The 27884-nt window shown below is 47.1% G+C and overlaps 11 protein-coding genes across 11 annotated transcripts; 5 read left to right on the top strand and 6 right to left on the bottom strand.

Moving 5' to 3' along the window:
• Positions 1-31: 31 nt before the first annotated feature.
• On the top strand, positions 32-2054 carry BDV27DRAFT_134486 (NAD-dependent epimerase/dehydratase family protein). The gene has a single exon (XM_032068313.1). It carries the CDS (start codon positions 352-354, stop codon positions 1636-1638), a length of 1287 nt encoding a protein of 428 aa, XP_031923583.1. The 5' UTR covers positions 32-351; the 3' UTR covers positions 1639-2054.
• Positions 2055-3956: 1902 nt separating this feature from the next.
• On the top strand, positions 3957-4746 carry BDV27DRAFT_148658 (mitochondrial 54S ribosomal protein mL54; the record flags this gene model as incomplete). The annotated part of the gene is made up of 2 exons (XM_032070944.1): positions 3957-4434; positions 4493-4746. 2 exons carry the CDS (start codon positions 3957-3959, stop codon positions 4744-4746), a joined length of 732 nt encoding a protein of 243 aa, XP_031923582.1.
• Positions 4747-4925: 179 nt separating this feature from the next.
• On the bottom strand, positions 4926-6305 carry BDV27DRAFT_40962 (uncharacterized protein). Its single transcript, XM_032076562.1, has 2 exons — positions 5894-6305; positions 4926-5801 (listed from the first exon to the last, which is right to left on the bottom strand). The coding sequence occupies exons 1-2, from the start codon at positions 5943-5945 to the stop codon at positions 5053-5055; spliced, it is 801 nt and encodes a 266-aa protein (XP_031923581.1). The 5' UTR covers positions 5946-6305; the 3' UTR covers positions 4926-5052.
• A 770-nt stretch (positions 6306-7075) lies between these two features.
• On the top strand, positions 7076-9491 carry BDV27DRAFT_40946 (putative phosphoinositide-specific phospholipase C). The gene is made up of 4 exons (XM_032076561.1): positions 7076-7571; positions 7771-8557; positions 8623-9217; positions 9313-9491. The coding sequence occupies exons 1-4, from the start codon at positions 7179-7181 to the stop codon at positions 9476-9478; spliced, it is 1941 nt and encodes a 646-aa protein (XP_031923580.1). The 5' UTR covers positions 7076-7178; the 3' UTR covers positions 9479-9491.
• Positions 9492-13580: 4089 nt separating this feature from the next.
• On the top strand, positions 13581-13977 carry BDV27DRAFT_161620 (uncharacterized protein; the record flags this gene model as incomplete). The annotated part of the gene is made up of 2 exons (XM_032073244.1): positions 13581-13681; positions 13758-13977. The coding sequence occupies 2 exons, from the start codon at positions 13581-13583 to the stop codon at positions 13975-13977; spliced, it is 321 nt and encodes a 106-aa protein (XP_031923579.1).
• A 73-nt stretch (positions 13978-14050) lies between these two features.
• BDV27DRAFT_134477 (putative transporter) lies at positions 14051-16329 on the bottom strand. The gene is made up of 6 exons (XM_032068312.1): positions 15886-16329; positions 15503-15831; positions 14607-15447; positions 14422-14540; positions 14272-14355; positions 14051-14221 (listed from the first exon to the last, which is right to left on the bottom strand). Exons 1-6 carry the CDS (start codon positions 16141-16143, stop codon positions 14197-14199), a joined length of 1656 nt encoding a protein of 551 aa, XP_031923578.1. The 5' UTR covers positions 16144-16329; the 3' UTR covers positions 14051-14196.
• Positions 16330-17765: 1436 nt separating this feature from the next.
• BDV27DRAFT_167800 (TauD/TfdA dioxygenase family protein) lies at positions 17766-19786 on the top strand (the record flags this gene model as incomplete). The annotated part of the gene is made up of 5 exons (XM_032074589.1): positions 17766-17965; positions 18029-18234; positions 18294-18785; positions 18840-18973; positions 19025-19786. The coding sequence occupies 5 exons, from the start codon at positions 17766-17768 to the stop codon at positions 19136-19138; spliced, it is 1146 nt and encodes a 381-aa protein (XP_031923577.1). The 3' UTR covers positions 19139-19786.
• A 181-nt stretch (positions 19787-19967) lies between these two features.
• On the bottom strand, positions 19968-20864 carry BDV27DRAFT_134472 (ubiquitin-conjugating enzyme E2-binding protein). Its single transcript, XM_032068311.1, has 2 exons — positions 20580-20864; positions 19968-20510 (listed from the first exon to the last, which is right to left on the bottom strand). The coding sequence occupies exons 1-2, from the start codon at positions 20820-20822 to the stop codon at positions 20211-20213; spliced, it is 543 nt and encodes a 180-aa protein (XP_031923576.1). The 5' UTR covers positions 20823-20864; the 3' UTR covers positions 19968-20210.
• Positions 20865-20943: 79 nt separating this feature from the next.
• BDV27DRAFT_134471 (HECT-type E3 ubiquitin transferase) lies at positions 20944-22313 on the bottom strand. The gene has a single exon (XM_032068310.1). It carries the CDS (start codon positions 22206-22208, stop codon positions 21441-21443), a length of 768 nt encoding a protein of 255 aa, XP_031923575.1. The 5' UTR covers positions 22209-22313; the 3' UTR covers positions 20944-21440.
• A 168-nt stretch (positions 22314-22481) lies between these two features.
• Positions 22482-24492, bottom strand: BDV27DRAFT_40860 (questin oxidase family protein). Its single transcript, XM_032076560.1, has 4 exons — positions 23951-24492; positions 23750-23895; positions 23545-23672; positions 22482-23490 (listed from the first exon to the last, which is right to left on the bottom strand). The coding sequence occupies exons 1-4, from the start codon at positions 24152-24154 to the stop codon at positions 22739-22741; spliced, it is 1230 nt and encodes a 409-aa protein (XP_031923574.1). The 5' UTR covers positions 24155-24492; the 3' UTR covers positions 22482-22738.
• Positions 24493-24519: 27 nt separating this feature from the next.
• Positions 24520-27724, bottom strand: BDV27DRAFT_167798 (GABA permease GabA; the record flags this gene model as incomplete). Its single annotated transcript, XM_032074588.1, has 18 exons — positions 27222-27724; positions 27118-27151; positions 26935-26988; positions 26805-26847; positions 26664-26692; positions 26353-26424; positions 26184-26298; positions 26043-26121; positions 25955-25989; positions 25850-25878; positions 25763-25795; positions 25685-25709; positions 25427-25628; positions 25290-25367; positions 25101-25229; positions 24897-25044; positions 24765-24843; positions 24520-24698 (listed from the first exon to the last, which is right to left on the bottom strand). The coding sequence occupies exons 1-18, from the start codon at positions 27320-27322 to the stop codon at positions 24520-24522; spliced, it is 1464 nt and encodes a 487-aa protein (XP_031923573.1). The 5' UTR covers positions 27323-27724.
• Positions 27725-27884: the final 160 nt, after the last annotated feature.

The following is a 27884-nucleotide window of genomic DNA, read 5'->3' as shown; positions in this document are numbered from 1 at the left end:
ACGGGGTGAAAATAAAGCATCAGAATTGCTCAAAAAAAAAAAGAAAAGAAAAGACAAGGCCCCGTCACGATATCTTTTGCCTGACCTTAGCTGGAATCGGCGGTTACATCGGAACCAGTGGCAGTGTCTCTCTTCTTCCATTCAAGGAAGTATAAAATTTGTGCTTTCCTTTCTTTCTTTGACTATTCGGTTCGGAAGTCAACTCACACTCGTTGTTTCTCCCTGAGCAACCCTCAATCCCCCTCTCGTTTACTCCGGTAGTTGCTTGTGTTTGCTCGAACACTGTCTGTTTGCTTCTCATCTTTCATTCAACTTTCATTGCACTTCGTCTTTTCATAAAACCATCCAATAATGGAGAGTCCCCAGCAGTCTGACGCAAGTACTCCCGTGGAGCTTTATTCTCCAGGATGCGTCGATACACCAGCGACGCAGTCATCCGTCTTGTTCGATGGAAATCTTGAAGAGTTGCTGCGCAACTTCCCCCTGGATCAATACATACTCGTCACCGGCGGGCTCGGTTTCATTGGAAGTCACACAACACTAGAGCTACTCAAGGCCAATTATAACGTAATCGTCATCGACAACCTTAGCAATGCTTTCCAGAACGTCTTCGATCGCATCAAACTCCTGGCTTCAAAGCACCATGAGCAACAAGGAACTAAAATGCCCGAGATGCATCTGCATGCCCATGATTACCGCGACAGTGATGCTCTTCGCAAACTTCTTGAGCAATATCAAATCCAGTCCAGGTGGGGTACACCAAAGACCAAGATCTCCGGCGTCATCCACTTTGCTGCCCACAAGGCGGTCGAGGAAAGTATCAGGAATCCTTTGAAGTACTACGCAAACAATGTCAGCGGCCTCATCGACTTTGCTACGACGTTGGGTGAGTTTGGTATCAAAACCTTCGTCTTCTCATCGTCCGCCACCGTATACGGAACTCTGGCAACCTCCGGTCTTCCCCTCAAAGAAGAGCTTTGTGTTCACAAGGATGAGATCTTCGAAGACCGTGACGGCTCCAAGAAGCTCATGGAGCCTGGATGTACAGGCATCACCAACCCCTATGGACGCACGAAATGGATCTGCGAAGCCATCTTATCAGACCTCGCGGCCTCCGATCCCGAGTGGACAATCGTGGCTCTACGATACTTCAACCCAGTTGGGTGCGATGAGTCCGGCCTTCTCGGTGAAGATCCCAAGCAAATACCTACCAACCTTCTTCCAGTTGTCGTCAAGGTCATGACTGGACAGTACAAGGAGCTGCAGATGTTTGGAACCGACTGGGACACGGCAGATGGCACAGCTGTTCGTGACTTCATCCACGTCACCGATTTGGCGCGGGGACATATCGCAGCCCTCAGTGCTGCCAACGAAGGGAAGCTCAAGGAAAATTTCCGCACATTCAACCTCGGAACTGGTACAGGCCATTCCGTAATGGAGGTGGTGAATACTATGGAGAGCGTGTCTTCCAAGAAAATCCAAAGAAGGGCTGCTGACCGCCGCGCGGGCGATGTCGGTTCCTGCGTTGCTGTGGCCACCAGATCACAGGAGGAGCTGCAGTGGAAGACAGAGAAGACACTGACCGATGCCTGTGCCAGTCTGTGCAATTTCCTAGCTGTCAGCGGGCTTTCTTCTTAGGCCGTTGATCTCCTTTCACCCCATTACTTTCTTTCTTCCTTTCCTTTCTTTTTCTTTTTTTTTTTTTTTTACTTTTTTCCTTTCTAATCTCACTCTTTCTGTCATAGGGTGGCGCTTAGCGGTGTACTTTTCGTCTTTCTTCTTGTTCTTTCCCCCCATTTCATCCCTTGATAATGCCTCTTTCTTTCCACATTGAGAACATTCCGGTAACGTTGGTTCTTCTGTTTTTTGCATGATAGAAGGGAAATCCTTTATAAGGCATTCACAATGCAGCCTGTATCTAATATCGGTGTAGCATAAGTATATTCTCTAACGTTATGTTGTGAAGATGTTGAAGACTGATATGAGGAGCAGAGAACACCTGTGTCTTTTATAATAGTTAATTGTCAATTAAAAGAATCTTTTCGTGTTTCCCAGTTGCCTGATTCCGAAGCGGTAGTTCTAATCAGAACCTATCCCGAACCACAAGTGCATTGGCATAGTAGTACCGATAATTATTCTGAGTGCTATGCTTTCTAGGCGTGTCAGGAACCAAATGAGCAAAGAAGGAGCCTCGTTACCTGCATTCTGTACCTTTGGGGGAAGGGAGAGTGGACAATTAAATGTTTTCGTGAACTGTGTCCCGGTCAGCTTAGTCATGCCATTCAGATCATTTATTTCCAACCCCTCCACCGCAGATCACAATGCAATACCGACATTCCAACCAGGATTAATACCTCCACATGCAACAGGGAAAACCAATCACCACACTACAGGAGAATTCCGAATTTGTTGGCAGGGCAGATCAACAGGGTTCACGAAATGAGGCCCGCATCGTCTCACTCTTGGGGCTTACCCGAAGCAAGAAACTCTGAATAAGGGTAGAGATCGGCATCACAACCGCTAATTGCTTCTTCTTCTCTAGCCTAAATGGGTCGCATTGAAATACACCGCACTGGGTTTATTCTAGCCCGGAATCGACCCCATGTGTCACCGCTGCGAAATGCGAAGAGCATCCAACGAGCCTACAATGCATATCGCCGGAAGTCGGTTGCTTCCTAGACGGTTCGCGAGAATCTAGAAGATAAGGAAATGTCTAACATGCCTTAGTCTTGCATGGCTATCTAATGCTTTGGGCTTGATCTGATAGTGTGTTTGAGCCCTATTCGCTATATTACCATTATATCTTTGATGCTTGAGAAATCTCATCCTGCTCGGAGGGCCTATCATCTTCGGACCATGTAATATATATACCATACGATTTAGAAATCTGTATACCGTAAGAAAATAGTATGCAACTATGGTTCCTATCACCAGCTATTATCTTCACTCTTAAGGCATTTCAATCATAGGTGGCGCTTGGGTGTTAACAGACGTCTCCGGGCATATCTAAGTTGGTGTCAGTGGTTTGACGAACTTGCCAACCTGAACATGTTCACTGGTTCAATTTAGTAGCCATTCCATGAGCTCCCCAACATCTCGCAACGAAGGTACTGTAATATGTGGTTTCAAGTTATTCCAATAGTGTCCTCTGGTAATATTAGATACACACCATGTTATGTGCGCCGAAGCAGTGATTGTGTAAAATGTATAAACCGTAGACAAGCATGGCAAAGAAGACCTGAAAAACAAGGCGAACTTCAAAGAACCTACAAAAGCATGTGCACTTTTACATAGCCAAGTGGCATTCTTACTATAGGTCACTAAGCGACTTCGTTGTGGCTTACTATGTGCTAGTTAAGTATCCATAAATATACTGCAAAACAGATCTAATAACAGTAGTACTGCTATACTTGACCCAGCTTTCCGCTCCCCACCCGACAACAACAATGATATATGTAGAAAGGCTGAATATACACTGAACATGATCGAGCTACTAGTAGTTCCTCTTTTTAGCAATACTGATGCCTGAATGCGTCTTGTATCTTTTCACGCCTAATTGGAACACATCTCGATGTTTATATCACGTGACAACAACCAATGATTCTGCAGATTTCCTTTTAGGTCCATGGTCTAAGATGTGAACATTACCTACATATGCCGAATTAATCTCCTTATGAACAGCAGCTCTTTTTCATATATACTATAAATAAGCTAATGTATACTGCCGGGATGTTTCCAAACATTGCCCGGTATGCATGGTCATGTGACTGTGAACTCCGGCTTGGCATCAAATTCATCCCGCAGTTTTCTTGTAGCTTGCTCCGTGCCAGGCAGTTACCTTTTATTATCATCACAAGACTGCTTCAGCGGGTTTCTGGACACAACAAGGAGGTGGAAAGACCAATTGATTCTATGCTGTCTTTCTTAATTTGAATATCTTCCCGGAATACGCAATAATGATCTGCCAGCGCTGCCGAACCAGCCTCCTTTCTCGGCTGCAACCGCAACACACGGTTACTTTCTCTGCCTCGTCATGTGCACGCCAGCTTCCAATTCACCGAAGCCAGTTCCGGAGCTACAGTGATGGCAAGCCTACAGTATCCGCTACGCCGCCTCCTCCTACTCCCCGCCAGCCTGTCGCAGCGGACATCACGATCCCGTCGGCAGTTTCATCAGCAACTCCCGGCGTGTCCCAACCGTTCAGCACACCGGAAGAAGTAAATGTTGATGTGTCTTCTAAGAAGCCCACAAAGCCTGCTGTGGAACGTCCACCAAGCTCCTGTCCCGCTGGAACGAAGCTGAACGGCCTCAACTACTTCAAGAATAAGCCTGATATCGTCGCCTTGGAAGACTCTGAATACCCGGAGTGGCTGTGGTCGTTGTTAGATGATGCTAAGAAGCAATCGAAATCTGAGGGCGGAGTGGATCCGAGCAGTATGTTTATTTTGCTTTATTAGTAGCCCTTGGGCAATGCTAACTGTGCCTTTTCCAGCTCTGAACAAGAAGCAACGCAAGCGCTATGAGAAGAAGATGGCTGCTCGCGCTGCAACCCTCCCTCCTAAGATCCCTGTTCACCACCACGCTATTGATATCACTCCTGCATCGTACAACCGCGGCGGCCAAGCAGCTGATGATCTTCTGGTCGAGGCCGCTGAGAGTCTGGATAAGCGCTCCGAGATCACGAAGAGCGCGAGAGAGGCGCGGAGGAAGGCCATTAGAGAGGCTAACTTCCTCCGCGGTCTGTGATTTTAGGGAGCCTTCGTTTGGTGCCGGTTTGTCCCATTCTATGGTGTTTTAACAAGGCTCTCCATGTACAATTGTGTTGACTGTTTTTGATGTAGAAAGGCCCGCTCGGGATATTTCAGATGTATTTTATGGAACTTTGTACTCATCTTTCTTATAATTCCCAGGCAAGGCGCTGAATGAAATTTGCTCTTCTATCTGTGGGGTTGCTCTATTGCTATATACTAAACACTGCGATTAACCAACTCGCGCATGCCTGAAGTCAGGAAACGGGAATTCCCATCTAACTGCTGATGAACCCTGTCCAGGTCATTTAGGGATATCCCAATCCTTGATCTCACCTTGACCTTCCACCCATGGCAAACAAGCGTCAAAGAGTGCCTTCACTTCGCCCTCCCCGATACTCACCAGCCCTTGGAAAAGCGTGTTATGGGTCTTCTCGACCCAAGCCAAGAAAGAGACGATCAGAATATCCGCATATCCTGGATTCTCACCCTCGAGGAAAGGCCCCCTTTTCCCATGCCGGCCTCTTAACATTCGCGCAACAGGCTCCATTTCTTCACTCGCTGCCTTGATTATCTCCTGTACCTCGCTCTCTTCCTTGGGATATACCTCCGGCAGATGCTTTCCGAACATCACAGACCGAGTCCTGACAAAGTACTCTTGGCCTCTGGGGTCAAGCAGATCGGCGACTTTAGGAATCAAAATGGCTTCGCCTTTCTCGGTGACGTTACCGAGGAGCTTGATCATCGCGAGCGTGAGCGCATAACTGGCATCGCCGGAGGGGAATAGAGGTGGCGAGGGAAAGGTCTGGTCCAGATGCGTGGCGATGGCGAGGGAGTCCTGCATCGCACCGTGGACGTTCGAATCGATGGAGGGTTTGTGCAGAATGGCGGGGAAGGTATATTGAGCCCCTGAGGCGTGAGGGTTAACGCCGTAATGGGAAAGTAAAGGAGCAATATCCGGATAGGAAATGTAAGATTGTGTGTAGGGAATGCCCTTAAAGTTCAAGACCATGCGGGTCTTGAAGGTATTAACGGACCATGCCTTTGCCGGCCCTGGGGACAGCGCGTTAGTCAGTAGTCAGCGTTTACGGACGACGAACATAGCTCCTTGCCATCGAGAATACGGTCAAGGACGACAGACATACCGGGAAGAGTTGAAGTAATATCAAAAAAGTGAACAGGAGTGTCGGTGGCCATGATTAGTTCTGGTCAAGATGCAGCGCAGGCAGGGTTGCTGTGAAGATGGAGGGGAATAATCTCTAATCTGGTGGAGGGAGGGGTTGTCTTGCATTATGCTTATATAGCTTTAACTTTTCGGAGCCGACGTTGTTGGGAGCTTTATCGTGAAGATGGATCCTGTCTCTCATCTTGGGATATTTCAGGTTTGTAGTATACAAGTCCGGTCTCCTATTGGTGCACCCAGCAAAAACTGGCGAATAAACTGATTGTAGTGGAGTCGAATGGTGCATTAAGTGGTCATCCTCGTATCTCTCTATTGAATTGGGTATGATTGGTCATGTTTAGTATATTGTCCGTGTATCTCTTCACTAATACTATTTAACAATAGATACTTGGGTTGGTTAAATCCCACGACACCTTAGGCTGCCATCTTAGGCGGTTGTTGTTGATCGATCTGGAGGGGGAAAACACAAATGGAAATCAAGTGACTCATCTGACTGTTTGTCGAAAGAGGAAAGTGATTTAGTTCAACACCACGAGGACTTTCGATCTGAATTCTGAACCCACACAACTAAAGCAACATTTGTCTCCCTTTACTCCCCCCTCTCCCTTCCATATGATAATATGATATGTCACGTTCATCTGCATCTTGACTTGAGTTGTTGTCGTGGCCGTCCCGCACTACGAGAAATGGCGGTCTCTAGGCAACAGTCCGCCTTACTATGCTTTTCAGAAGGCTGGAGGGGAGGCAACATAGCCTTGGATCCAGATTGGATATCAGATCAAATCGTCTTGGGGGGATTGCGTATCGGCTGATCAGCGAACAGAACCCAAAACAGCCCAAGTGGAGTGGACCAGAAAAGCAATGGTCAGAACTCCGCCAACTCAACACTTGTTCTTTCCGTCTTTGTCTCTTTTCTGTCCATCCCGTTTGATATATACATGTTTCGTCCTTCTCCTTCCCCTTTCCCCATACCCTTCTTTTCTTTGTTTTAACTTTCAGTCCTTCGACTGTGTCTACTCCGAAGGGTACACCGCATAGCATTATATCTTTCCATCGTTCTCCCGACTTGGCGGTAACACGGCGTGGCGATCCTCTCGTACACCCGCGACAAGGGAACAAAAGAAAAGAAAAGGGGAAAAGAAGACATCTACGTCATTTGTACTCCATTATCAGCAATTGAGCTGCATCTAAGGCTCGTGTCTAATGTGCTGTGTCCTTGCCTAACCAATCGACTTAATTGAGGGAAAATGGACAACCTTGCCGATCGTACTGATCAAATCACGCTCAATGACTCGTCGAAGTGCCTAGACTCGAAGACTTCATCGGACTTTGCACCCTTTGTTGCGTCTCACCTGGAGGTGGTTTACGGCTCGCTCAAAGCCTTGCCTGGGGTCGACTTCCTCCGGGACATCCAACATGAGACTCCTAACGACGACAGTAAGAATGGGGCTGCAGACCCCCTCGCTTCCTTAGCAGCGCTTCGAGAGTATATGGCTAGTCCAGCCTCTTCGGCAATGGGACCTGTCAAGCAGCAGAACTATTCAGCACCCATTAGTGACTATTTCATCTCTTCGAGCCATAACACTTACTTGACTGGGAACCAATTGTACAGCGATTCAGACGCGAGTGCTTATACAAACGTACGCATTTCCCCTAGTACTCCATAGTGGATCCACCTGAAAATCCCCTGTTATCAAGGCGCGTTCTGGTCCACGGAGTATTGGATGGTTCCTTCAATAGAGTGTAACCATGCACTTCCTTGCCCCGTGCATCAGACACCGGCGTCAAACCCTAACCCAGACACTCATGTCTAAGTGACAATAACTAATAGCATTTTAGGTCCTTCTAAATGGATGTAGATGTGTCGAGATCGACGTATGGGATGGTGAGCGAAGCTCCGAAAGCCCATCTGCTGATGACACAAGCAGTAGTAGTAGCGATTCAGTCTCCGAGAGGAAGGTAAAAGACGGGTCAAAAAGGGAAAGGCTGAAAAGAATGGCTAAACGACACTCACGCTTGGGATCCGTATCAACCAAACTGGGGGGTCTCCTAGGCCGCAAGTCGTCTCCTGAGGACGTGCCTCTCAACAGCAGTGCCCTGGTGGATCCTGCGACTGAGGTCCTGCCAGTTCCAGAGCCCAAGGTGCTTCATGGTCACACGCTTACAAAAGAGACTACATTTCGAGATGTGTGTTATGCTATCCGGGATAGTGCTTTTGTTACAAGTGACCTACCGGTGATCGTTAGCCTGGAAGTGCATGCATCTCTGGAACAACAACAGGCAATGGTGGAGATCATGGAGGAGTCCTGGAAAGGTATGCTGGTGGAAGTCACACCCGAGAAGGAGGCGACTGATCCACTGCCTGCACCGGAGGATCTAAAACGAAAGATCCTGATTAAAGTGAAATACGTGGCACCGACGAGCGAAGACAAGAATGAGAAGACACCAGACGGCAATGGCGATGAGCTTGAGGCACTCAAGCGGCACGCCAATCAAGACGACTCGAGTAGCACTGACAACAAGCCATCGGATGCACCCCCAAAGAAACCGTCAAAGATCTTAGAAGCTCTCAGCAGACTGGCTATATTCACTAAAGGGTTCCACTTCAGTCACTTTGAACAACCAGGTAATTCCTCTGATTGAATTTACCCGAACCTAAGGAAAACGGTTCTTTAACTGTATGTGTAACAGAGGCCAAAGTACCCGGACACGTGTTTTCACTATCAGAAAGTGCGGCCCGAGCAGCGCATGCGAAAGACCCCGAAGCCCTGTTTGAACACAACCGCAAACATTTCATGCGGATTTACCCATACGGTCTGCGGGTGGATTCCTCCAATCTCGACCCCAGCTTCTTTTGGCGCCGGGGCGCGCAGGTGGTGGCGTTGAACTGGCAGAACTTCGATAAAGGAATGATGCTTAACAGCGCCATGTTCGCCAACGAGCAAGGTTGGGTACTCAAACCGCAAGGATATCTGAGCTCCGATGCAGCCTCTGCCATCGTGCGTCGCCAGATGGACCTTTCGATAGAGTTTCTCGCAGGCCAGAACATCCCCTTGCCTTCAGGACACACCAACGAGAAGCATTTTCACCCCTACGTAGTCTGTGACTTGCACGTCGAGACGCCCGAGGACATTACTTCGCCTCACGCGGAAGACGAGGGCGAGTCAGAGACCGAGAACTACAAACAAACGATCAAGAGTGCCTCGGGAGCCAGTCCAAACTTTGAAGGCCAAATGGTTCAGTTTCCAACTTTAACTGGGCTAGTTGAAGAGTTATCTTTTGTCAGGTATGTATTTCTTCTCGGCGGCAGTTGCCTTCCGATCCCTCAAGCGACGATCCTAAGCCTTCAACCAAGGTACGAATAAACTAACGACCCCACAGATTCAAAATTAAAGACGATGAATTCGGACGAGACTCGACGGCCGCCTGGGCTTGTATAAAATTAGACCGCCTCCAAGAAGGCTACCGCCTAGTCCACCTGTACGACTGTTCAGGAGCAAAAACCGATGGCGTCCTGCTGGTTCGTATCATCAAACGGATCACCTAACTTGTTTGTGTTCGACGTTCTGAAGTCATCTGAGTGGCAAAAAAAAAAAATGAAAATAAAAATAAAAAAATAAAAAATAAAGATAAAATTGAAAGGAGACAGCGAAGAAGCAAAAAGCCAGGGAAAACCCGGATGGAAAAAGAAAAGATGGTTGAAAGTCGACATTGCAGATAAGCCGGGCAGAATGCCAACGCATATGCAGCTGATTTCTTAACTCGGTGATTTCGTACGTCTGTGCGTCTTTTTATCGGTTTATCATGGATCTCAATTGTCATTCCAGCTGGTTCGCATCAAAATAATACACATTTTCCCCAAGAACATCAATCGTCCCTCCCTGGCTTCCCAGCCAGCCACCAAACCGGTTATTTTGGATTAATGATTTCAATCCAGCACACACCACACTTCATAGATTCATTTAAATCCTAGTTTTTGGCGCGAACATGACTCGGTTGTTTGATTTAACATACGACTACAGATTTGGTTAGCACCGGTTTGTACGGAGTAGAACGAGGGTGAATAGTCTAAATTAAAAAGTGCGGCCACGTCCACCACCAAGGTTCCAACATAAACCGCAGTACCGGAGACAGGGTAGATTCCAAATCACGATAAACAGCTGCCAATTTAGATTTAGGTTATGTATCTACGGATAGGTCATGCGTTTTGGATCTCCATAGGCTCGAACGCAGTATTGGGATGGAAATGGAGGGAGTATCCCCACTTGAAGAACGAAACTTGGCCCTTTGGACATGTATCGGTGTCAGGATACCTTTTCCACCTCAGAAAAACAATCCACATGACGTAAAAATTAATATGCTGTGTTCTCAGATTTAGCCGTTCTCGTGTTACGGACGGAGATAAGGGGTCGAACGTAAGGAGGAAGAAAATTGAGAAGATAAAAAAAATTTTTTTGCAAGAAATTGACACCTACACACACAAAAAAAAGGGAGGGGTAACAAGAAAGGGAAAGAGGAAATAGCCGGACCCATTCTGATTTGATAGATGATCACCCGAAATTACTCAGACTCGACCTGTCAATTTGGATCAATATCGATAGGAAGAAGCTGCCTCTCAAGCGTGGCTTCCTTGGCGTTGGAGACCACACTAGCCCGACGCATGCCAGCTAGTTCAAGAATCGTTTTCCAGGTATTGCAATTGCCTAGTCGTCGCCAACCGTTAACAAGCGGCACCGCAAAAATGGCAGGAGCCTAGAGTAGTACCAACTGGTAACACTTTGTGGAAGCAAGCAGCCACCTGCAAGATATCGGAGAATAAGTGCTGGCAAGGCCGGGACAGCTCGCAGATTATGACCAAAACATTACAGGGAAAAACCCTGAGAAGGGACCATTTTCTATGTATCCAATTCCGGGTTAATCATTAACCAATATGTGAGAAATACACCAAGCAACCTCAGAGGTGGGGCCGAGATACTGATAGAGTTCAGTTTCGTAACCCAGCTCAACCCAGACAGACGGCAGTCTGCAGGTGGCTGAGGTGACTGTACCTAAGAAGGGAAAAGGGAAAAGGGGTTTTGAAGGTGTATTCCATTGTTGAAGCATCCATCACCTCACCCGTACCCGAAGCGCCGGCACTGATCTGCGCAGAAACTTGACAAGGGTGCCACTCGCCGCGATCTTGCTATTGGTCCATTTTGATTGGGACTGCATATCCTGTGAAGCACCATGTTCAGAATAGGGAAGAAAAAAGGATAGAGATCATACGCATACATCTCCACAATGCCACAAATGGCAATGACAAGGAAGAGGGAGAGAGGAATATCGAACCATAAAAAAAAAATTAAGAATTGAAGGCGAACTGAGAGAAAGAGAGACAAAGACTCCTCCTCCCGAACGTCATGACTGTCCCACGGGGTCAGCGTGCTAACAAACACACATTGGAGCGGTGGGGCTTGACGCTAGCCGCTAGATTGTGATGGGGGAGCTTTAGTACAATGAGAGAGACCACAAGCCAGGGCTGAAGTGGCCTGGGTGCACATTCTTCTCTCTGCAAGCAATATCCACCTCGGTCTAAACGGAGGACAGGGATGCATGTATGGGGCAAACCAATAAGCGATTTTCTAGCGTAGACTTGGTTCGAACAGGAGAGAAATAAGATATGTGATGTGTGTGGTGCACCTTAGTGCAAGCTGGCCAGAAGCCCCTCAATTCAACATCACAACGAGCGACTAATTTCGACCGAGTACGGCCTATGTGAGGTAGACTCGCGCTGGCTTTCCAAAGTTGATGAGTGGCATGTACTTGTTGGTAACACAAGTGCTTGGTCCATTGTGCGCGATGGCGGTGGGATAGATCGCGTGCCATTCCAGCATGACTCGCAACCAGTCACATTTCAGGGTTCAAGAGGGATCCAGATGGCCCAGTTGGACGGTTTACCGAATATTGAGTATCCATGGTTAGCTGCATAAACGGTTTCCAAAATATACGCCGAAGACGTTCCTCTTTTCCGCACAGGGATATTCCTTTGCTTTTGCCTTTGCGCTTCCCCCCCTCTTCTCATCATCCGGACCCGCTTTTATGCTTGGACACGTATGTTCTCCATGTACAGAGCAGATCACACTGCGTGATAACCCCAGTCTCTGAAATGCAATGCTTGTCATGAACGGGAACATCCGAATAGTTCGGGTCTGACATGACATGTTGGGTTTGCAGGGATCCCTATATGCAAGTTGCCTTGATGCATTGAGTGTAACTAATGTCGTCAATCAATCGATCGATCGACCCTAATATGGAGATCTCCCGATGGCTCTTCTGAAATTTCGGATCTCTGCGAGGGTCTTTGATCCATCGAGTGCCGCTGAACTATATAAGGGTGGGAGGCTGGCGTCCCAGAAATCAGATTAAGCTCTCAGCATCCAACAAGCTGTGCACCAAAACTTGAACTTTGTTAGTCTTCCTCTTTAAACTTTGACCGTACCCAATCTTCGGGAACTTGAGAGGCCTTTCACATCTCGGAGCCAACCGAACACCTCCCTTCTTTTGAACTTAACCAAAGTACTGGATAGTAACATATTCAACATGCCGGCGAGTACACATGACAAAGTTATTTTTCCCTCAAGAACACCTTCTGATCTATGCACCAGATGCCAGGAAGACGCTGCCCTGAGTGTGAGAAATGTGGAAAGGAGACCTGGGTGATCCCCGGGAAAAACTGCCATGTCTGCGGTACTCCTGTTGGTTGACGACATCCGGTAAGCTTTAACGACCAGCAATATAGAAGATTACCTATACTAATGTCCTGGCAGATCACTCGAAGACATTAATCAATATTGGGGGGACCTAGGTACCTCTTTCTCCAGGGGAAAAAGGAGGACAAAAACGCCATCCACTTCAAAACACCCTTGAAAACCGTCAAATCGTCCTTTCTTTTCGTTGTTCCTTGGGGGTGGAACAAATCGTGGAATGATCAGGGACGACGGCGGCGGCAAACACCAATTACTCCTCAGACAGGAGCCCTTAATCTGGGATGGGCCACAAAGCTGGGAAAGATTTTGGAAACAGGAATTGTACGATAGTACGGGATATCCGCACAAACTTAATGCAATCATAGAAGAGCGCTTATTTGGCTCAATTGATGAAATATCCAGCTGAGGGTGGCGATCAAAGCGTGAGGGGAATATACAGCCTAGAAGACTTGACCTACCTCCCAAGTCACGCGTAGCTCCTTCCTGATCTGGCAGTGTTCCTTGCCCAGCCATGCAGGCAAGATTTATACTACCATGAAATAATTGATAACCACATAGACCAGTGACTTTACTAAGTGTTTACCCAACAACCTCAATAAACCTACTGACTACATGTACAGCCCTCCTAGATAATACAACCTTGCTTAAGGATGACTATTAAGTTCATGCCTCCTCCAAAGAGTGGAAAGAATCACAGCCAAAGAACATCGCCCACGTGACAGCCCCCCTTCTAACGAATCAGGCAATCTTCTGGAATGCAGGATGCCCATCCAACGACGTCATCGTCTTCTTCCCCGCCATTCCACAGACTCAACGTACCATAGCCAAAACACCTTTTATAAACGCTCGCCTAACTGTAATGAGACTCTTTACGCATCTCGTCAGGAATCTATAGAAATAATCATGGCAGAAACACAAACTTACCCCATTGGAACCCGCAGCGAGTGTGAACGTCTCGTCCGAGACTGGGGTTTCCGACATATCTTTACCTGGTCTGATGGCAGGTAAGTCAAATTACTGATTATTTAAGGACTTGTATCGGTATGCGTAGGCTTGAGCTTACTTCTGTGCGCTGTATAGCAATGCATATTACTCGCCTCATAGACATGCGGGCTTGACAACACATCTTATTCGACAGGGTACTCTTACAATTACGTATCCGGAGGACAATGTTCAATTCAATAATGGGGAGGTTAAGAAGGAGACATTTGGGGTTGGGGCCCGGGTCGATGTACCGGCTGGAAAGCTGCATGAGGTGTGGATTGGGGAAGACGGGTGTGAGTATGTGATTGGGGAGTAGAAGAGTTCGGATACGATGTGTGCATGGTGCACATATGATACGACTAACGAAGGTTCTAATGTGGGCGGCATGTATTTTGGACTCTTCTATTCGAATCTATTAACGGTTGGCCGTCTAATTCTCTAATCCTAAACGAAGTGGTATCACAAAAGACTTTTAAATCATAACTAGCACCCCTGATCCATGTCCAGCTGGATCTAGCTCGCTTTGCTCGAATATTTAATGGATGAATCTAAAATCGAGTCTGGGAAGAGTTAGCGAAGGCACCGCTAAAAAGGCCAGAGAGCCACATACCGTTTGTTGCCCAGGTGACCGTTAGCAGCCAGATATTCCTCTCTCTCGGCGCTAGACATGACATCCCACTTTTCGGCATTCTTCCTATGTAGGTCAGGCGTATAAGTATCTGTATCGGATTGATCTCAATGGGTTTAGTAGACAACGTACTTGTTGCGCCACATGTAGTAGTACTTGGCTCCAATGAACACGAAAATGCTCCAAACTGTCAACGCAATGAGAACCTTGTTTCCAGTGCGATAGTACGGTTTGTCATTTTCACGATATATCTAGAAGAGCAAAGATCAACACATATCCACTTGTGCGAGTGGCTGGAGGTGGGAGAGTTCACTCACATTGTTGGAGATAATGCTTGACGTCTGGACCATCATGTTGTAAACCGCACTGGCAACTGTTCTCGTACGAACCGTGCCGGCGTTTCGAGAGGTCATGGCGACAACTATGGCATGCACATATGGTGCTCCGATCAGTAGAATATTAATGATCCACCGAGACCAAGGGCTAGCATTATCTGGCAGGGTCTCAAGCGCGATCAAGAGAACCAAGCACCAAAGCATAGACCCGACTCCTAGAATCAACCGTTGGTAAAACCGCTCTGAGATCCAGGTCCATACAAGTAGGTTGATAATGAAAATCACGTAAGCTGGGATTGTCAAGAGATTCGTCTCAAATGTACCGAATCCCAACGACTTCAGCTGTATGGTGATGTAGTTTGTTGCTGGCGAATTGGGGATCATCCATGTTAATCCTAGCAGGTAGATGGGCCACATGTCATAGTCGCAAAGGGCCTCCCAAAGCATCTTAAGCGTCACAGCCTGTCGGTTGTGCATGCCTCCCTTGCTCGGATCATCGCGGAGCACTCGGTTGACCATGATCTTCTCTTCACGCTCGTTGAACCAGCCATCTTTGCCGCGAAAGCCGCCTTTGGTTTGAGTAGGTGATGCCGGCATCCAGAACGCTGCAATGATCGCAATGACTCCTGTTATCAGACCCTCAAAGGCAAACAAATACCGCCAGCCACCGGTACCGTCAGGCCTCCGCACGTGTAAGAAGCCATATGCTAAGAATGCACTGACAATCGATGTCCCCTCGTAGGAAACCCAGAAATAACTCAATCGGATAGGTAACTCCTTAGACTTGTACCAAAAGGAGAGAAAGAGAATAGTATCCGGGATGCTGCCATGTGTTAATGGGCTATCAAATGAGACCTCAGATGCACAATTAAACTCACAATCCACCCTCAAAAAGAGCCAACAACGCCCTGCAGACATAGTATGACTTTTTTCCCGAAAGGAAAGCCTGGAAGGCGGCAATCAAACTCCAGCAGAACATCTGGATCGGAATCCACCGATCTGGTCCGATTTTCTTTGAGATCAATTGGGATGGAAGTTCCGCAAACAGGAAAATGAGGTAGAAGATTGTTTGGCCGGTGTTGTAGTCATTCGTGTTCATGCCCAAATCACCCAGCATATTATCAGACATCGCCTGAACGATATTGCCTCGGTCGAGTTGTAGTGCGAAAAAGGTAACGCATGCGAATGTACAGACTCGTAGATCGATCTGTTGTTGTTATCAGCCTGAGCTAACCCAAACATGAGACCGACCCGGTAATACCTTTCTTATGAGCTTTTTCTCCTCCTGCTCTTCCCATTCAAAGTCTGGATCCCAACGATGTATACCTTCATAGTCGTCGATCGGCTTGTAATATCTCGGGTCTTCGGTGGTATCAAAAGCGCCCTCACTTATATCCCTGACCCGCTTGGGCGCAGCGACAGGTAGTGTCTCGGAAGATGACCCTGCTGAGACTTGTTTCGAGTCGTCTTTTACAGGCTCAACATTGGCAGTCGCCTCTTTGTAGTCGTCGGAAGCCATTTTGCCAGTATAATCAGATGCAGCGATTATCCGACAGACTCAATGATGGGAATGGATGAGCTGTTTAAGCTACAAGGGCATCATATGCCATTAATAAATATTGTCTCGTAGCTATCGCTAGTCGAGGTAGTGGTGATTCTATCACGCCATCGCAATTTTGTGCTTAAGGCTGAAGCTAGTTGAGACTACGCGACGACCACGCATCGTAGGCAGTTATCCAGAGCCAATTAGGACATGTAAACGCAGTGTCTAAGAAGTTATCCAACCGTTCGATATCTCTTGCCGATGGAGCTGCGATAAAAATGCTGCAGATCGCGGCGAACATCCGCATGGCTGCGAAGCAGCTAATAGCGCCATTATCTGATAAAGCTTTGGTAAGTTAAGAAAGCCGAAGCAATTCTTGATTGTATTGGACCAATCATCTAAGACCCATAAGCGGATATGTTGTGGACACCATCACGCAAATCGAACAACATTGACGTTATGAAGGGCGAGTCATGACAACGGAAAGAAGCAGGGGTGTCATCTAGCGTTTGACCTGGACTGGTTAGCTAGCAGCAATTGCCGACATTCATATGTTTTGCCACAGAGTCCATGTTAGTAGCAAAGGGAAGCTGGTCCGCTGCCTTCTCTGCAACGCAAAGGAGGGCCAATTTCATCATCGTACTGGCTTATGGTGGCATATTTCGCCATCACCATTGCAACATTAGGGCGAACCCTGATTGGAGGCTTGTGCACTATGCTAGGACAAGCTGCATGATATGTTCATTCTCAAGGATTGGTGTCTCTGACTCTTATCCCTTTCACATACCGAGGGTGAAGTGTTTTGCGATTTTCCTTTCTGAGGCTCACACATGCGAAAAGCGAATGGTTGCGGGAGGCAATCGTTGTAACCGCAGTAGATTCCATGCCGAGTGGCTCCTTCAATGACCCTCTATCTAGGTAAATGGAGGAGGCCCACTTTAGTGTGCTTCGTGGATTAAATTCAGCAGCGGAGTATGGCTAGATTGTAGCTTAGGGTTGCGCGAATGGGTCGTGCTAGCACGTCATACTTGGCCCGCAGTTGCAACAACAACAACGGCCGCGTATCACCTTAGATAGTAAAAGAATCGACCATGTTCTACTTGTCGTCAGCCCGAGTATTTCGGTTTTCTATCTACCCACGAAAATGAGACAAAAGTATGTCTCCTTGATCGGTTCGAATCCAGAACTTAGCACGGGACAAAACAGCCGACAAAAGCTTTGCGACGCCGAGTCAGCGTACAATGGATAGGCTTTCACTCCGCAAATCCTGTCTCATCACGCAATCAGATTGCTTTGTGATTCACCAGTCGTCTTCTTAGCATTGTTTTGTACTTGGCTTGTTCTGGCAGCCATCCCCAGTAACCCCGCGCGATGCATAAAACTCCTTGCAAGATGTACTCTTGAACAGGGCGTGATATTGAACATACCCCGCAAATATTGCACAATCATCGGCCATCAGACGGATAATCGGATCCGACACGGGCGGTTATATGTGATGTGACGGATATATTTAGGAGATAGCCCCTAGCGTTAGACCAATGCCTGTTAGAACAGAAGACAAATTGAAAGAGCATCAACTTTCACGCAAATCTACAAAGATGGCCCCATCTATAACCGAGACCGTCTCACTTCACTCAGCACCAAAGGCCTCTCTTAGAACCGATGCTGGTTACAATAAGGAGAATGGGGTAGGATACCGTGAAACTTATCAACATGACAATGAGATCAAAGGAACCGCAAAACAGCCGCCGGCATCGTTCCCGAACTATCTCCCCGTCTGGGATAACGAAACAGAGAAGTACAGGATTCTGATATTGCACCATGTTTAATAGCTTGGGCATAGTAGCTCACCACTCGATAGATACCCACCACTTCAACCCTTTGAGCACTATGACCATGGAAAGGATGCCGACCCAACTTTCCCAGATCTCTTTCCTGAGGGCAAGGGCGAGGTGGAGGAGCTTACCCCAACCATTGGTAGCGAAGTTCACGGTATCCAACTGAGTCAGTTGACCGATAAGGGTAAAGACCAGCTGGCTTTGTACATCGCCCAAAGGAAAGTTGTCGGTATGTCATAGCATATAAAGACGTATGTTCTTATCACACTCACTGAGGGGGGTTTCCAGCTTTCCGAGACCAGGACTTCGCTCAGCTCCCCATCGAGAAAGCCCTTGAGTTCGGTGGTTATTTCGGTAGACATCACATTCATCAGAGCTCTGGAGCACCTAAGGGCTTCCCCGAGATTCATCTCGTTCACCGTGGAGCAGACGATAGGAGCGGAGCTGAATTCCTGGAAACTCACACCAACTCGCTTACTTGGCACTCTGATGTTACCTTCGAGAAACAGCCTCCTGGCACTACATTCCTGTACTTGTTGGATGGCCCGACAAGCGGCGGAGATACTCTATTCTGTAACATGGCCCAGGCTTATAGACGATTGTCACCCGAGTTCCGCAAGCGATTGCATGGCCTGAAGGCTGTTCACTCTGGTGTCGAACAGGTCAACAACAGTTTGAACAAGGGTGGTATTGCACGACGCGACCCAATTACCACCGAGCATCCGGTTGTGAGGACACATCCCGTCACTGGAGAGAAAGCTCTTTTCGTGAACCCACAATGTGAGTCCTCTTTTGAAACAGTGTAGCCGTTACTGGGTTTCTAACAACAATTAGTTACCCGATACATCGTAGGATACAAGAAAGAAGAGTCGGACTTCCTCCTCAAATTCTTATATGATCATATTGCCTTGTCCCAAGATATTCAGACTCGAGTAAGGTGGCGGCCGAATACTGTAGTTGTTTGGGATGTAAGTATACATATGACCGTTTGTAGGTAAGGGGTATTAATTGCTTTCTAGAACCGAGTTGCTGCACACAGTGCCATTTTCGACTGGGAGGATGGTCAGAGGCGCCATCTCGCAAGAATCACGCCACAGGCGGAAAGACCGCACGAAACGCCATTCGAAGGGTAGATGCCTGTGCTTTTGCTTATATTTCAGGTTACCGCATTAGGAATACGAATATGATATCGAGACATATGATGTTATACATAGAGACGATCTATGTTGACGAACAAGAATCGATTATTGGCACCCTGGTATCCGTTGCCTTCACAGCAGAGACACTTTCTAGTAACATTAGAAGCAGCAAGTCTCACAGCCCACACGCATGAGCTCTTAGAGAACGTAGAACAATTTGCCAATTTTTTCAAGGATTGCCGGTCTCGGTTTGTAAACCGTTTAGATTTTCCAGGGCTTGGCGTATGATTGATACTAAACTTGTTCCCTTCACCTTTGAAGTTTGTTGCAGCTGTTCTTCCAAGAGTTGCCGAGGACGATGGTCTTAGCCGGCCAAGGCGATATACATGTAGACCGGGATGGTATGCTTCACGAGGTCTATAGTGGATTTTCATCAGAAGCATTAGGAGGATTTATCAAAATTGCTGAAAGTGCTAAACGAGAACGCAGCGATGGCTCCTCGGGGAGTTCAACGTTCGCCAATTCGAGACCCATGGTGCCGTCAAGTTGTTGGCAGTCTTCCCAGACTTGATGGCGCTTGAAGTGTGGGAGTGAACAGGATGTTCTACTTCCGTATGTTCTGCTGACACATCCTCCAAGTGTCCCCAGGTGATATCGCCCTTACCACTAAGGCTAGTTGCTGTCAGAAGTTGTGGTTCTCGGCTGTCAGTCGTCATTTGAAGAGCGAGTACTGGCAGAAGGTCAAGGCCAAATATGATTTGGTACGAGTGTCGAGAATGAGCCCATGGGTTGTTGAATGCAAGGTTGCGTAATGATCTTTTTTCTAAAGAGATACATTAGAGGTTAAGCCAGTGAGGGAATGAATCGATGGATGAATACCAAAGTGACAGTGCCAAGAGATCAACGGAATGTAGAGTATGGAGTAGAAGGAAGTCAATTCGCCCTGGAAATGGGAATGGGAATGTGGTCCAGTGACATCGGCCTGCATTCCCAAAGAGGAATAAGGTACCTGACGATGTTTTGTCGACAAACGAAACATACCAACTCACTTCACAACTATCTCTTCTCAAACATTCTTTGTCCGGTCATGCCGATGCATGATGCCAACCTTCCATCCTCGAAACTCCCTTGCTGACTTTGGTAGCATCCTATTCCTACTTATCAAGGTTTCTGAGATAGCAGAGAAGACACCGGGTGGCAGTCGAAGTTCCTCCAGGGACAAAGATGACGCCTTGCCACGATCCGGATGAAGCATCCCATCCACATCGATAACATCCTGGAAAAGGATTTTCATGGCCCGCTGCGCAGTTATACTATGATCCGAGCTAGAATTCGAATATCGCATGTCCGGATTGAAGACCCAGATCTATATGCCAAGGAGTCACAAACATATATAAAAAATGAAACGAGACTGAAAGTCAACGGATCAACTTACTAGTAGCCCATCCCCTCGTCCGCAGTGGAGAACAAATCGTCGAGCACTTTCTCTTTCAATCAACTCTAACAATTGTGCTGCTACAACCACCTCTAAAGGATGGCTTTCCCATCCTAGGCTCTTGCAATCACCTTCCGACAGCTGCTTGCTTGCAGATAAGCTTGTTTTGAATAGTCGCCATCCTTTAGCAACTGTATCTTCAACACCCACTAGGCTATTGCAATTCTTGCAAAGCAACTCCATCTGTGCTTCTGTTGAAGAGGCTGTTGTACTGTTTGTCTCAACCTAATAGAGTATATTTATCAGCAATCTGATGCTATGCAAGCTGCATATCTAGAAAACGGTGTGGCATGATTAAGAAGCGTATATGAAGATCAGCCATTTTTGTATTTGTGAAGTACTATAATTTACTATCTGTTTCTTAATCATCAAATGATGATTCAGGGTAAAGTCATCCAACCTATTTCCAGAGTTCTTTCCCATATGTACCTCGTTATAATCACGTCGATCCCATGACTTTGGGTGAGCAGACTGAATCAACGGAGAAATGCAGCGAGGCGAAATCTTGATCTCGAGCCAATCACGTTGAAGACCAAACGGCAACCACGGCGAAGTGCGAAATCCATCACGGAGAAGATAACTGCACCGGGCCGTGATGCCATTCAAACTCTATAACAGATGTCTGACTGAAATAGAAACCAAGACGCACTAGTTGTAGGGCAATTGTATCGAAGACCAAAGCATTATTATGAAATGGCCTCCTTCTTTTTTTGCCCAGGTCATGCATTGAGGTAGGGTTGAAGTATAAAGACCTAGGGATGGTATGCAAGAGGTACAACAAAGAACAATCTCAGATGAAAATCAACCGGAAGAAATATTCGTGCTTACCTGTTTCAAGCCTCTACTGTCGGAGTCTGTGAGCAGAAAAGTTGCGACGTCCACAAGAACAGTCCCTGCAGTTGCGACCACCTGATTCGCAGCACCGTATCCCTTAACTGTAGCATTCTGGTCTTCAGCTGTGGCACCATTAGCATGATGGCCATGGCCCTCATGGGGATCGGGCTTGTGGCAGTGCCAGAAATCCATCATCTCAGCCCAATTTCCACTAGGCAAATCCTTCCACATCCACCCCTGCATATCCTTTTCTCCAGCACCAGAACCGCACGGCACATACGAATCGAGGACAATATTCCTACAATGGCGACAACGAAGCTTAGAACAGGAAGTCATGTCGGTCGCGGTCCACGGTACAAAGCTATCCATATGTTCTTCTCTCGAGAGCAACGAATCATCTTCATCATCAATCTGCATTCTAAACGAGTATTCCTGCTGATCATGCCCACGGTTCCGAGGGTCCGTAGCTCGCTGTCCAGCTACGCTCAAGGCCAGCCGAGATGCTTCATTAACTCGGGCTGGCAACTTAATCGTATCTGTGGCATGGTCGTACGGCAATGGGAGAGATACTGTAATGGCACGGCGCGAATCGGATAGACAGATCTCTGGTCGAACATTCTGCGATCGTATCGCCTCTGGCAGCGATACGTAGAGAGTAATGTGGCGGATGTTAGGGAGAAGTTCGGCGTGTAGGTAGAGCGCAGTAGGCTCGTTTCGTTGCTGCACTGCAGACATTATATGAAAATGTATGCGAAGCTATGGTCTGGTTGAACTGTTAGCTGCCTTATTAGTATGGCCGTTATTTAAGTCAATTTATGGACGTAAGCTGTAAAAAGCGACTGTGGTCACGGATGTTGAGATATCATGGTCAAATTGCTCCAAAATTACTCCATTAAACAAGCTCTAAACGCGCATCACGTGTTATTGTCCATGATATTAATGCCTCAGGCATAACTGTAAGATCTACTGAGTACTTGACAAAAAAGTCAACGCCATGGAATGTAGGGATTTAAATGAAGCTTGTGATCAATATTATTTAATGAGTAGAATAGGGATTCATATCTGATTCTCAATCTGGGGTTAGTGATGGTTCTAACTCGAACTCACTGCTTTTCCAGATGTTATCTGTCACAAATTGATCAGAAAGGAAACATAACCGGACGTTTCCAATGTCCAAAAACTATGCTTATCGTACATTATGTCGCCAGTCACTAGGACATTAAAGTCAATTTGAGCGAAAACGACAAGAGCAAATTTGCCATTCATCAAACGAATCCTCCCCAACCATTGAACTCCTCACCGAACTTGACAGCCGCTTTTAGATAGTACTGTTCCGGGTCTCCCCATGTCGCAGCAGCTTCCTTACACGCACGGATTGCCTTGACGTAATGCGCATCTGTCGAATATTCGCCCTTGACGGCCTTTTGCGCCGTCCATTTCCAGTCTCTTCCCTTCAAGTCGTAGTCCTTAATCTGTTCGAGTTTTATTTCCGGTCTTAGTTGCGCAATGTATACGACCAGAGTCAGAAGCCACCACTGTCTAACAAGTGCATGTTGAAAGCGTGTTGGGGTAAGCGGTAGGAGAATACGGACAGCATGGCTGGTTGTCAACGTGTGGACGAGGAAAAAGTCATACTTGTCCGATGTTTGAGATTGAGTGGCGGTTAAAAGCGCCACGGCGAGCTCCTGGCTTTCGCGGAATTGTTTCACAGGATCTTCAATCTTCCACGCATTCCAGTGATTGAGGAGGGCGGCTTCATGGTGACGTAGAATCGTGTCCATGTTGTTATCCCCTGGGGTCCCGAAGAGGCCGTTGAACTGTTTGTCGGCTCGTACCTTCTTTAGAACGCCAAGTAGGGAGGTGGAGGAGTATAGAGACTCTGCCTGTGAATAAGAAGGATCGTCTATATACTTATGCATTTTCCCATAGCATGTAGCTGCAAGGGCAAGGGCTTCCATGGCGACTTCACGGCTAGACATCTCGAATGCATAGGCGAGGTGGATTAAAGGGTGACCAACTAAGCCATGTCAGCTTTATTGGACTGTCATTAATCTAACTGAGATCATCTTACGGTCATCAACAAGGGAATTGAACAACGGCTCCTTCCCAGAAAATAGATAATCTGCGAGGACTTGCTTCCAATCATATCCGTGACGGACAAGCTCGTCCTCGAAAAAGTCCACAAACGCTCTTTGGTATCTAGAACGGTGTTAAATACGTCTGTCTATTAAAGGCTAGCTCATACGTAAGCCTAGGGATGCAGTAAGGATACATACTCTCGATGGCCCAAGTAGTCTCTCCAGTCATAAGTACTGATTTCACCTGGAGAATCAACCCAGGGGTCCAAAAGCTTAGACTCGGCCTCGTAGACACGATTTAGGTCATCCGCATCTGCTCCTTGGAGGAAAGAAGAGCCCAGTATCTACATAAAGTCAACTCTGCTTTCAGTATGAAAGATATGATAGAGTATGGCTTACATGAGGCGCATGGTTATGGAACTTCCGCTCGTTGTACAGTACGGAGTAGTTGGCATGGTTCAGCTTCAACAAATGTTTCAAAGCCCGAGCCGGTTTCTCTTGTGCTGTATCGATCTCATGAATCCTGACTGGCGGGATATCAATAAATGTTCGATCGCGCCATGGCAAGAAGCTCTTTAAGGAAGGCAACGAGATAGATAACATGGCTATAACGGTTGAGTGAGTAGTATGGCTCCTGTGTGGAGCTCCTCAAGTTAGGTTCAGCTTTTAACGGTGCCTGCGTCCTTTTTAGATTGTTCAAGCGGTATTACAATATATTATACTAATATGAACCGCGTTGGATGCTGTCGTTCTGGCGATCCCAGCAAAATGTGGGGAAAGAAAGTTGTTGGGGCGAATTGGATGAGGCCTGGGTGGCCTGAGGGCCTTAGGTGACCGTGTGTGACGTCACCCGTTCATGTAAAACATATTTATACGCAAGTATACATTTCTTAAAGTTCTATGTTCCTTCGTGTAGGGTCATAATAAGCTAAGTACTAGTATATCCAGGCTTCTTAATCATTGTAACTTCATTTCCCATCGCTTTTGCCATGGGTTTCAGCGGTCCCAGTATGCGTGGGCACTTCTTCGATTACGCCTGCAAGGATATCCACATCAGCCCGTGGGCCAGTGAAGTTCTTGCGGCCATCAACAACCCATTGGAATGTCGAGATGACAAGAATAATACCAAAAGCAGCGACACAGTAGTCTAGTAACACGTATTCTGTCAGCAGTCCCTTCGACAATTAATTCAGACACAATCGGTGACACTCACTCATACTGCTACCGGTCGCAGGTAGCACTGGAGGGAAGAGGAATAGCACAGTCGTGAGGCTGATGTAGGCAAGAGCAATCTATAAGCAGTGTTAGCTAACGTCCCTACCTTGATTATTCTGGCCGGGCGTACTATGTTGGCGATCCAGCCTAAAGTATTGGGGAGAACAAATGAGCGTTCAGGCAGCATTGTGCGACCACGTAGGCAGTTTACTGCAATCGGAATACCGTATGCGATGTCAAGCATCACTACTGATGATGAGATAATAGCGTTGAACGCACTGCCCGGGTTAGTAAACATGTGGTGCTATGGTGCGTTTATGATGGGAAAACTAACCTCGAAGACCCGAGGAAAATAAGCCCGAAGACAGTGATAGTAGCAAAAGTCAGATATAAGGCGTTCAGTGGAACATTGAGCTTCGGATGAACCCTAGAAAAGAAGGGGGAAGCAGGAAGGCCGCCATCTCTGCCCATAGTCATCAGTTTTGCTTCACAAAAGGTATTACTCAGAGACAATTGTATTCACCTTGCAAAAGCGTAGATCATACGGCTACTGGTGGTCATGATACTGGTGGCTGCGAAAAGAATGCAAACAAGGGGGAACCTATGGGTTATCAATTAGTTATGTACTTGGCGCTGATAGCCAGAAGAGGGACAACGTACATCAGAAGACAGATTGAGCCGGCATTGTTTCCCGTTGCATCCTTGAAGATCTGCAGAAGACATCCTGCAGCAGAGTCGATGACTTTGTAGATGTCACCGGCAACAAAGAGGAGCACAATCAAAAAGATTGAACCCGTCACCGTACCGATACACACGCACCCTATCATAATCTTAGGGCCCACGACAGATGGATTGGGGATTTCTGTAACAAAGTCAAATCAGTAACGCAGCTTTACGCGCGTTATATATATTGCATACCTTCGATCATATGGGCAACCCCATCCTATACATTGATTAGTGACTGGATATAAATCTGAGCGAATGACGATAACTTACAAAGCCCGTAAGACCAAGTCCACCTTGGAGAAGCTACATACGAGTTAGAAATGCAATTCGTCAGCGAATCCACTGCACACAACGTACTCCAAGTAGCCAAGCAACGCCATCCGGCCCTACAGTCAATTAGTCTCGACCCAAAGACCAAACAGAGAGAGGAGGGGTAGGGGTGATAGGGGAAAATCAACATACATCCTGTTTCATTGATAAATTTTCCAAACACAAACCTAATTTGGTCAGTACACTAAATACGGAACCGGAATATGAATGTGAGCCTTACTCGCCCGAGTTGTAGTTGGGTGACGAGCATGCAAGAAGCGTTATCGAGACGATGGCAAATCCGGATAAGGACCAAATAACTTGAGTAGATTCAGCACTTTTATCCGCTTCAAAAAGGCATAGGGACACAGGTTTAACTTACAGGCACCTTTAGTGAAGTACGGAAGACCATTGTTCATGATGGCGTTGATGATGAATGCAGCAATATTATAGCCAGTATAAATCAAAAATTGATGCCAACGCTGTGCTTCAAAGGTCTAACGGGAATAGTCAGCGGGAGAGGTCAACCTAATGAAGTATGGGGTTGTAACCGGATGCATTAATGAGATTATGCCCAGAATCAACTCGCTGCCCAGCAGCCCACCGGTAGCGGTCAATGCAAGCTAGAACGATTAGCCCGGATTATTCCCAACATAAGTCGTGTCAACCTACCCAGCCAGAAACGTTGGCCCAGCCAGTGATCCATGAAAGTATGGGCATCCATCGTTCCCAAGAAACTTATGACGCTCAGCATATTGCATGGGGCTGAGTATAACGACGTTGAATACTTACTAACTGTTAGGCCATGTTGTTAGTCACGACTCAAGAAGAATTCCCACGAAGATGCCTAGCAGCAGCTTACCTGCAACCCAATGGTATTGTCCACCAGCCCTGTATTCACAGTCAGACAAGACAAGGGACGAGATGTATGACCGAGCTGTACTCACGTGGGATAAGCGGACAAGAACTCCGCAAGCGAAGTTGCTATACAAAGGTTACATACACCTGCCGTGATCAAGCCTGTAGAAAACTAAGTCAGTGGGGAGCTATATATAGCATTTTAATGGAACTAAGATATAGAAAAGAAGCAAGAGAGCATAAAGGAGGATCATCTTACCCCAGACTACGCTTACACAGCCTCCAGACGGTAGGCTAAGAGATAAGCTTGCCGATAGAGCGGTCCAAGACTGCAACCAGAATTAAAGTTAATTACTTTCCAAGGTCTCGTGGCTTGGTATGCCTTTTCCCAACGTGCCCCTGCAGCATTGATCATGAGGCGTCCAATGGCGGAGGGGCCTCTGCGTTGTGTCACATACATTTAGAATAGCAAAAGCCAGTCCTAACATAGACCTGAGTTAGGTACGCGAGAGAGTCAGTCTCGATTCGATCAAATAAGATGCTTAGAGATACTGGAACATACAAAAGTGAGAAATTCCGCTTCAACTCGGCCTTATGGCCCATGGCCGCCAACTGAGCGTCATCGTCCCCCCGTATGTCTTTCATGACAGACGTATCGGCCATTGCAAGATAGTTGTGCACGTTGTTAAAAAAAATAAGACAATTGACCAAAGACCTAACTAAAAAAGAGCCAGAATGGGAGAAAATACTATCAAAGGAGGTCGACTCAATTGGACGAGGTATTGGAAAGGAAGGGAAAGAGAAGGTGGAAAAGAGAATAGAACAACACACCACAGACACAACCCTCCACCATGAGGCACACTGATCCCTTTTCCCTGTTTCCTCCACCGGGGTCTGTCATTCTCGGGGATATAACCCAACACTCCCCCCAAACTCGGCCATCAAGCGTTCTGGGAAAAACGGGTCCACCGCGGATTGCGGGGGATAGTGGCGACAGGACCGCGGTTACCTAATGTGCATTGGGGTCAATCTTTACCCTTGATAACGCCATACTCCGGAGTAGCTCCGATAAGAAAAGCGTATAGAAGTCTATGGATGGAGCAGATCAGAGGTATATTTTATCGCGCAGCGCCATGATTCGCCATCATCGCCGAGCACCAGGCGCCGAAGGCCAGTGAGAACAAGTCAATTGGTGGATCAGCAGCGATTAAGGTATTAGGATATG

Source organism: Aspergillus caelatus (genome assembly GCF_009193585.1).
Source record: "Aspergillus caelatus strain CBS 763.97 unplaced genomic scaffold BDV27scaffold_210, whole genome shotgun sequence".
Taxonomy (NCBI): Eukaryota; Fungi; Ascomycota; class Eurotiomycetes; order Eurotiales; family Aspergillaceae; genus Aspergillus; species Aspergillus caelatus.
Note: the sequence above shows the minus strand (reverse complement) of the source record. Positions and strands in the feature narration are given on the sequence as shown.

What these genes read in the sequence shown, in the direction of transcription:
- BDV27DRAFT_134472 (XM_032068311.1), bottom strand. Translation starts at nt 20,822, where the DNA reads ATGGAGTTGCTTTGCAAGAATTGCAATAGCCTAGTGGGTGTTGAAGAT. An exon ending in GACGAGGGGATGGGCTACTA is followed by an intron (nt 20,511 to 20,579) that starts GTAAGTTGATCC and finishes CTTGGCATATAG; the next exon opens with ATCTGGGTCTTCAATCCGGA.
- BDV27DRAFT_40860 (XM_032076560.1), bottom strand. Translation starts at nt 24,154, where the DNA reads ATGTTATCTATCTCGTTGCCTTCCTTAAAGAGCTTCTTGCCATGGCGC. An exon ending in TCCATAACCATGCGCCTCAT is followed by an intron (nt 23,896 to 23,950) that starts GTAAGCCATACT and finishes GACTTTATGTAG; the next exon opens with ATACTGGGCTCTTCTTTCCT. An exon ending in GACTACTTGGGCCATCGAGA is followed by an intron (nt 23,673 to 23,749) that starts GTATGTATCCTT and finishes ACACCGTTCTAG; the next exon opens with ATACCAAAGAGCGTTTGTGG.
- BDV27DRAFT_134471 (XM_032068310.1), bottom strand. Translation starts at nt 22,208, where the DNA reads ATGTCTGCAGTGCAGCAACGAAACGAGCCTACTGCGCTCTACCTACAC.
- BDV27DRAFT_40946 (XM_032076561.1), top strand. Translation starts at nt 7,179, where the DNA reads ATGGACAACCTTGCCGATCGTACTGATCAAATCACGCTCAATGACTCG. An exon ending in ACGCGAGTGCTTATACAAAC is followed by an intron (nt 7,572 to 7,770) that starts GTACGCATTTCC and finishes ATAGCATTTTAG; the next exon opens with GTCCTTCTAAATGGATGTAG. An exon ending in CAGTCACTTTGAACAACCAG is followed by an intron (nt 8,558 to 8,622) that starts GTAATTCCTCTG and finishes TATGTGTAACAG; the next exon opens with AGGCCAAAGTACCCGGACAC.
- BDV27DRAFT_134486 (XM_032068313.1), top strand. Translation starts at nt 352, where the DNA reads ATGGAGAGTCCCCAGCAGTCTGACGCAAGTACTCCCGTGGAGCTTTAT.
- BDV27DRAFT_40962 (XM_032076562.1), bottom strand. Translation starts at nt 5,945, where the DNA reads ATGGCCACCGACACTCCTGTTCACTTTTTTGATATTACTTCAACTCTT. An exon ending in TATTACTTCAACTCTTCCCG is followed by an intron (nt 5,802 to 5,893) that starts GTATGTCTGTCG and finishes CGCTGTCCCCAG; the next exon opens with GGCCGGCAAAGGCATGGTCC.
- BDV27DRAFT_134477 (XM_032068312.1), bottom strand. Translation starts at nt 16,143, where the DNA reads ATGGCTTCCGACGACTACAAAGAGGCGACTGCCAATGTTGAGCCTGTA. An exon ending in TACTACATGTGGCGCAACAA is followed by an intron (nt 14,356 to 14,421) that starts GTACGTTGTCTA and finishes TGACCTACATAG; the next exon opens with GAAGAATGCCGAAAAGTGGG. An exon ending in GGTCACCTGGGCAACAAACG is followed by an intron (nt 14,222 to 14,271) that starts GTATGTGGCTCT and finishes AACTCTTCCCAG; the next exon opens with ACTCGATTTTAGATTCATCC.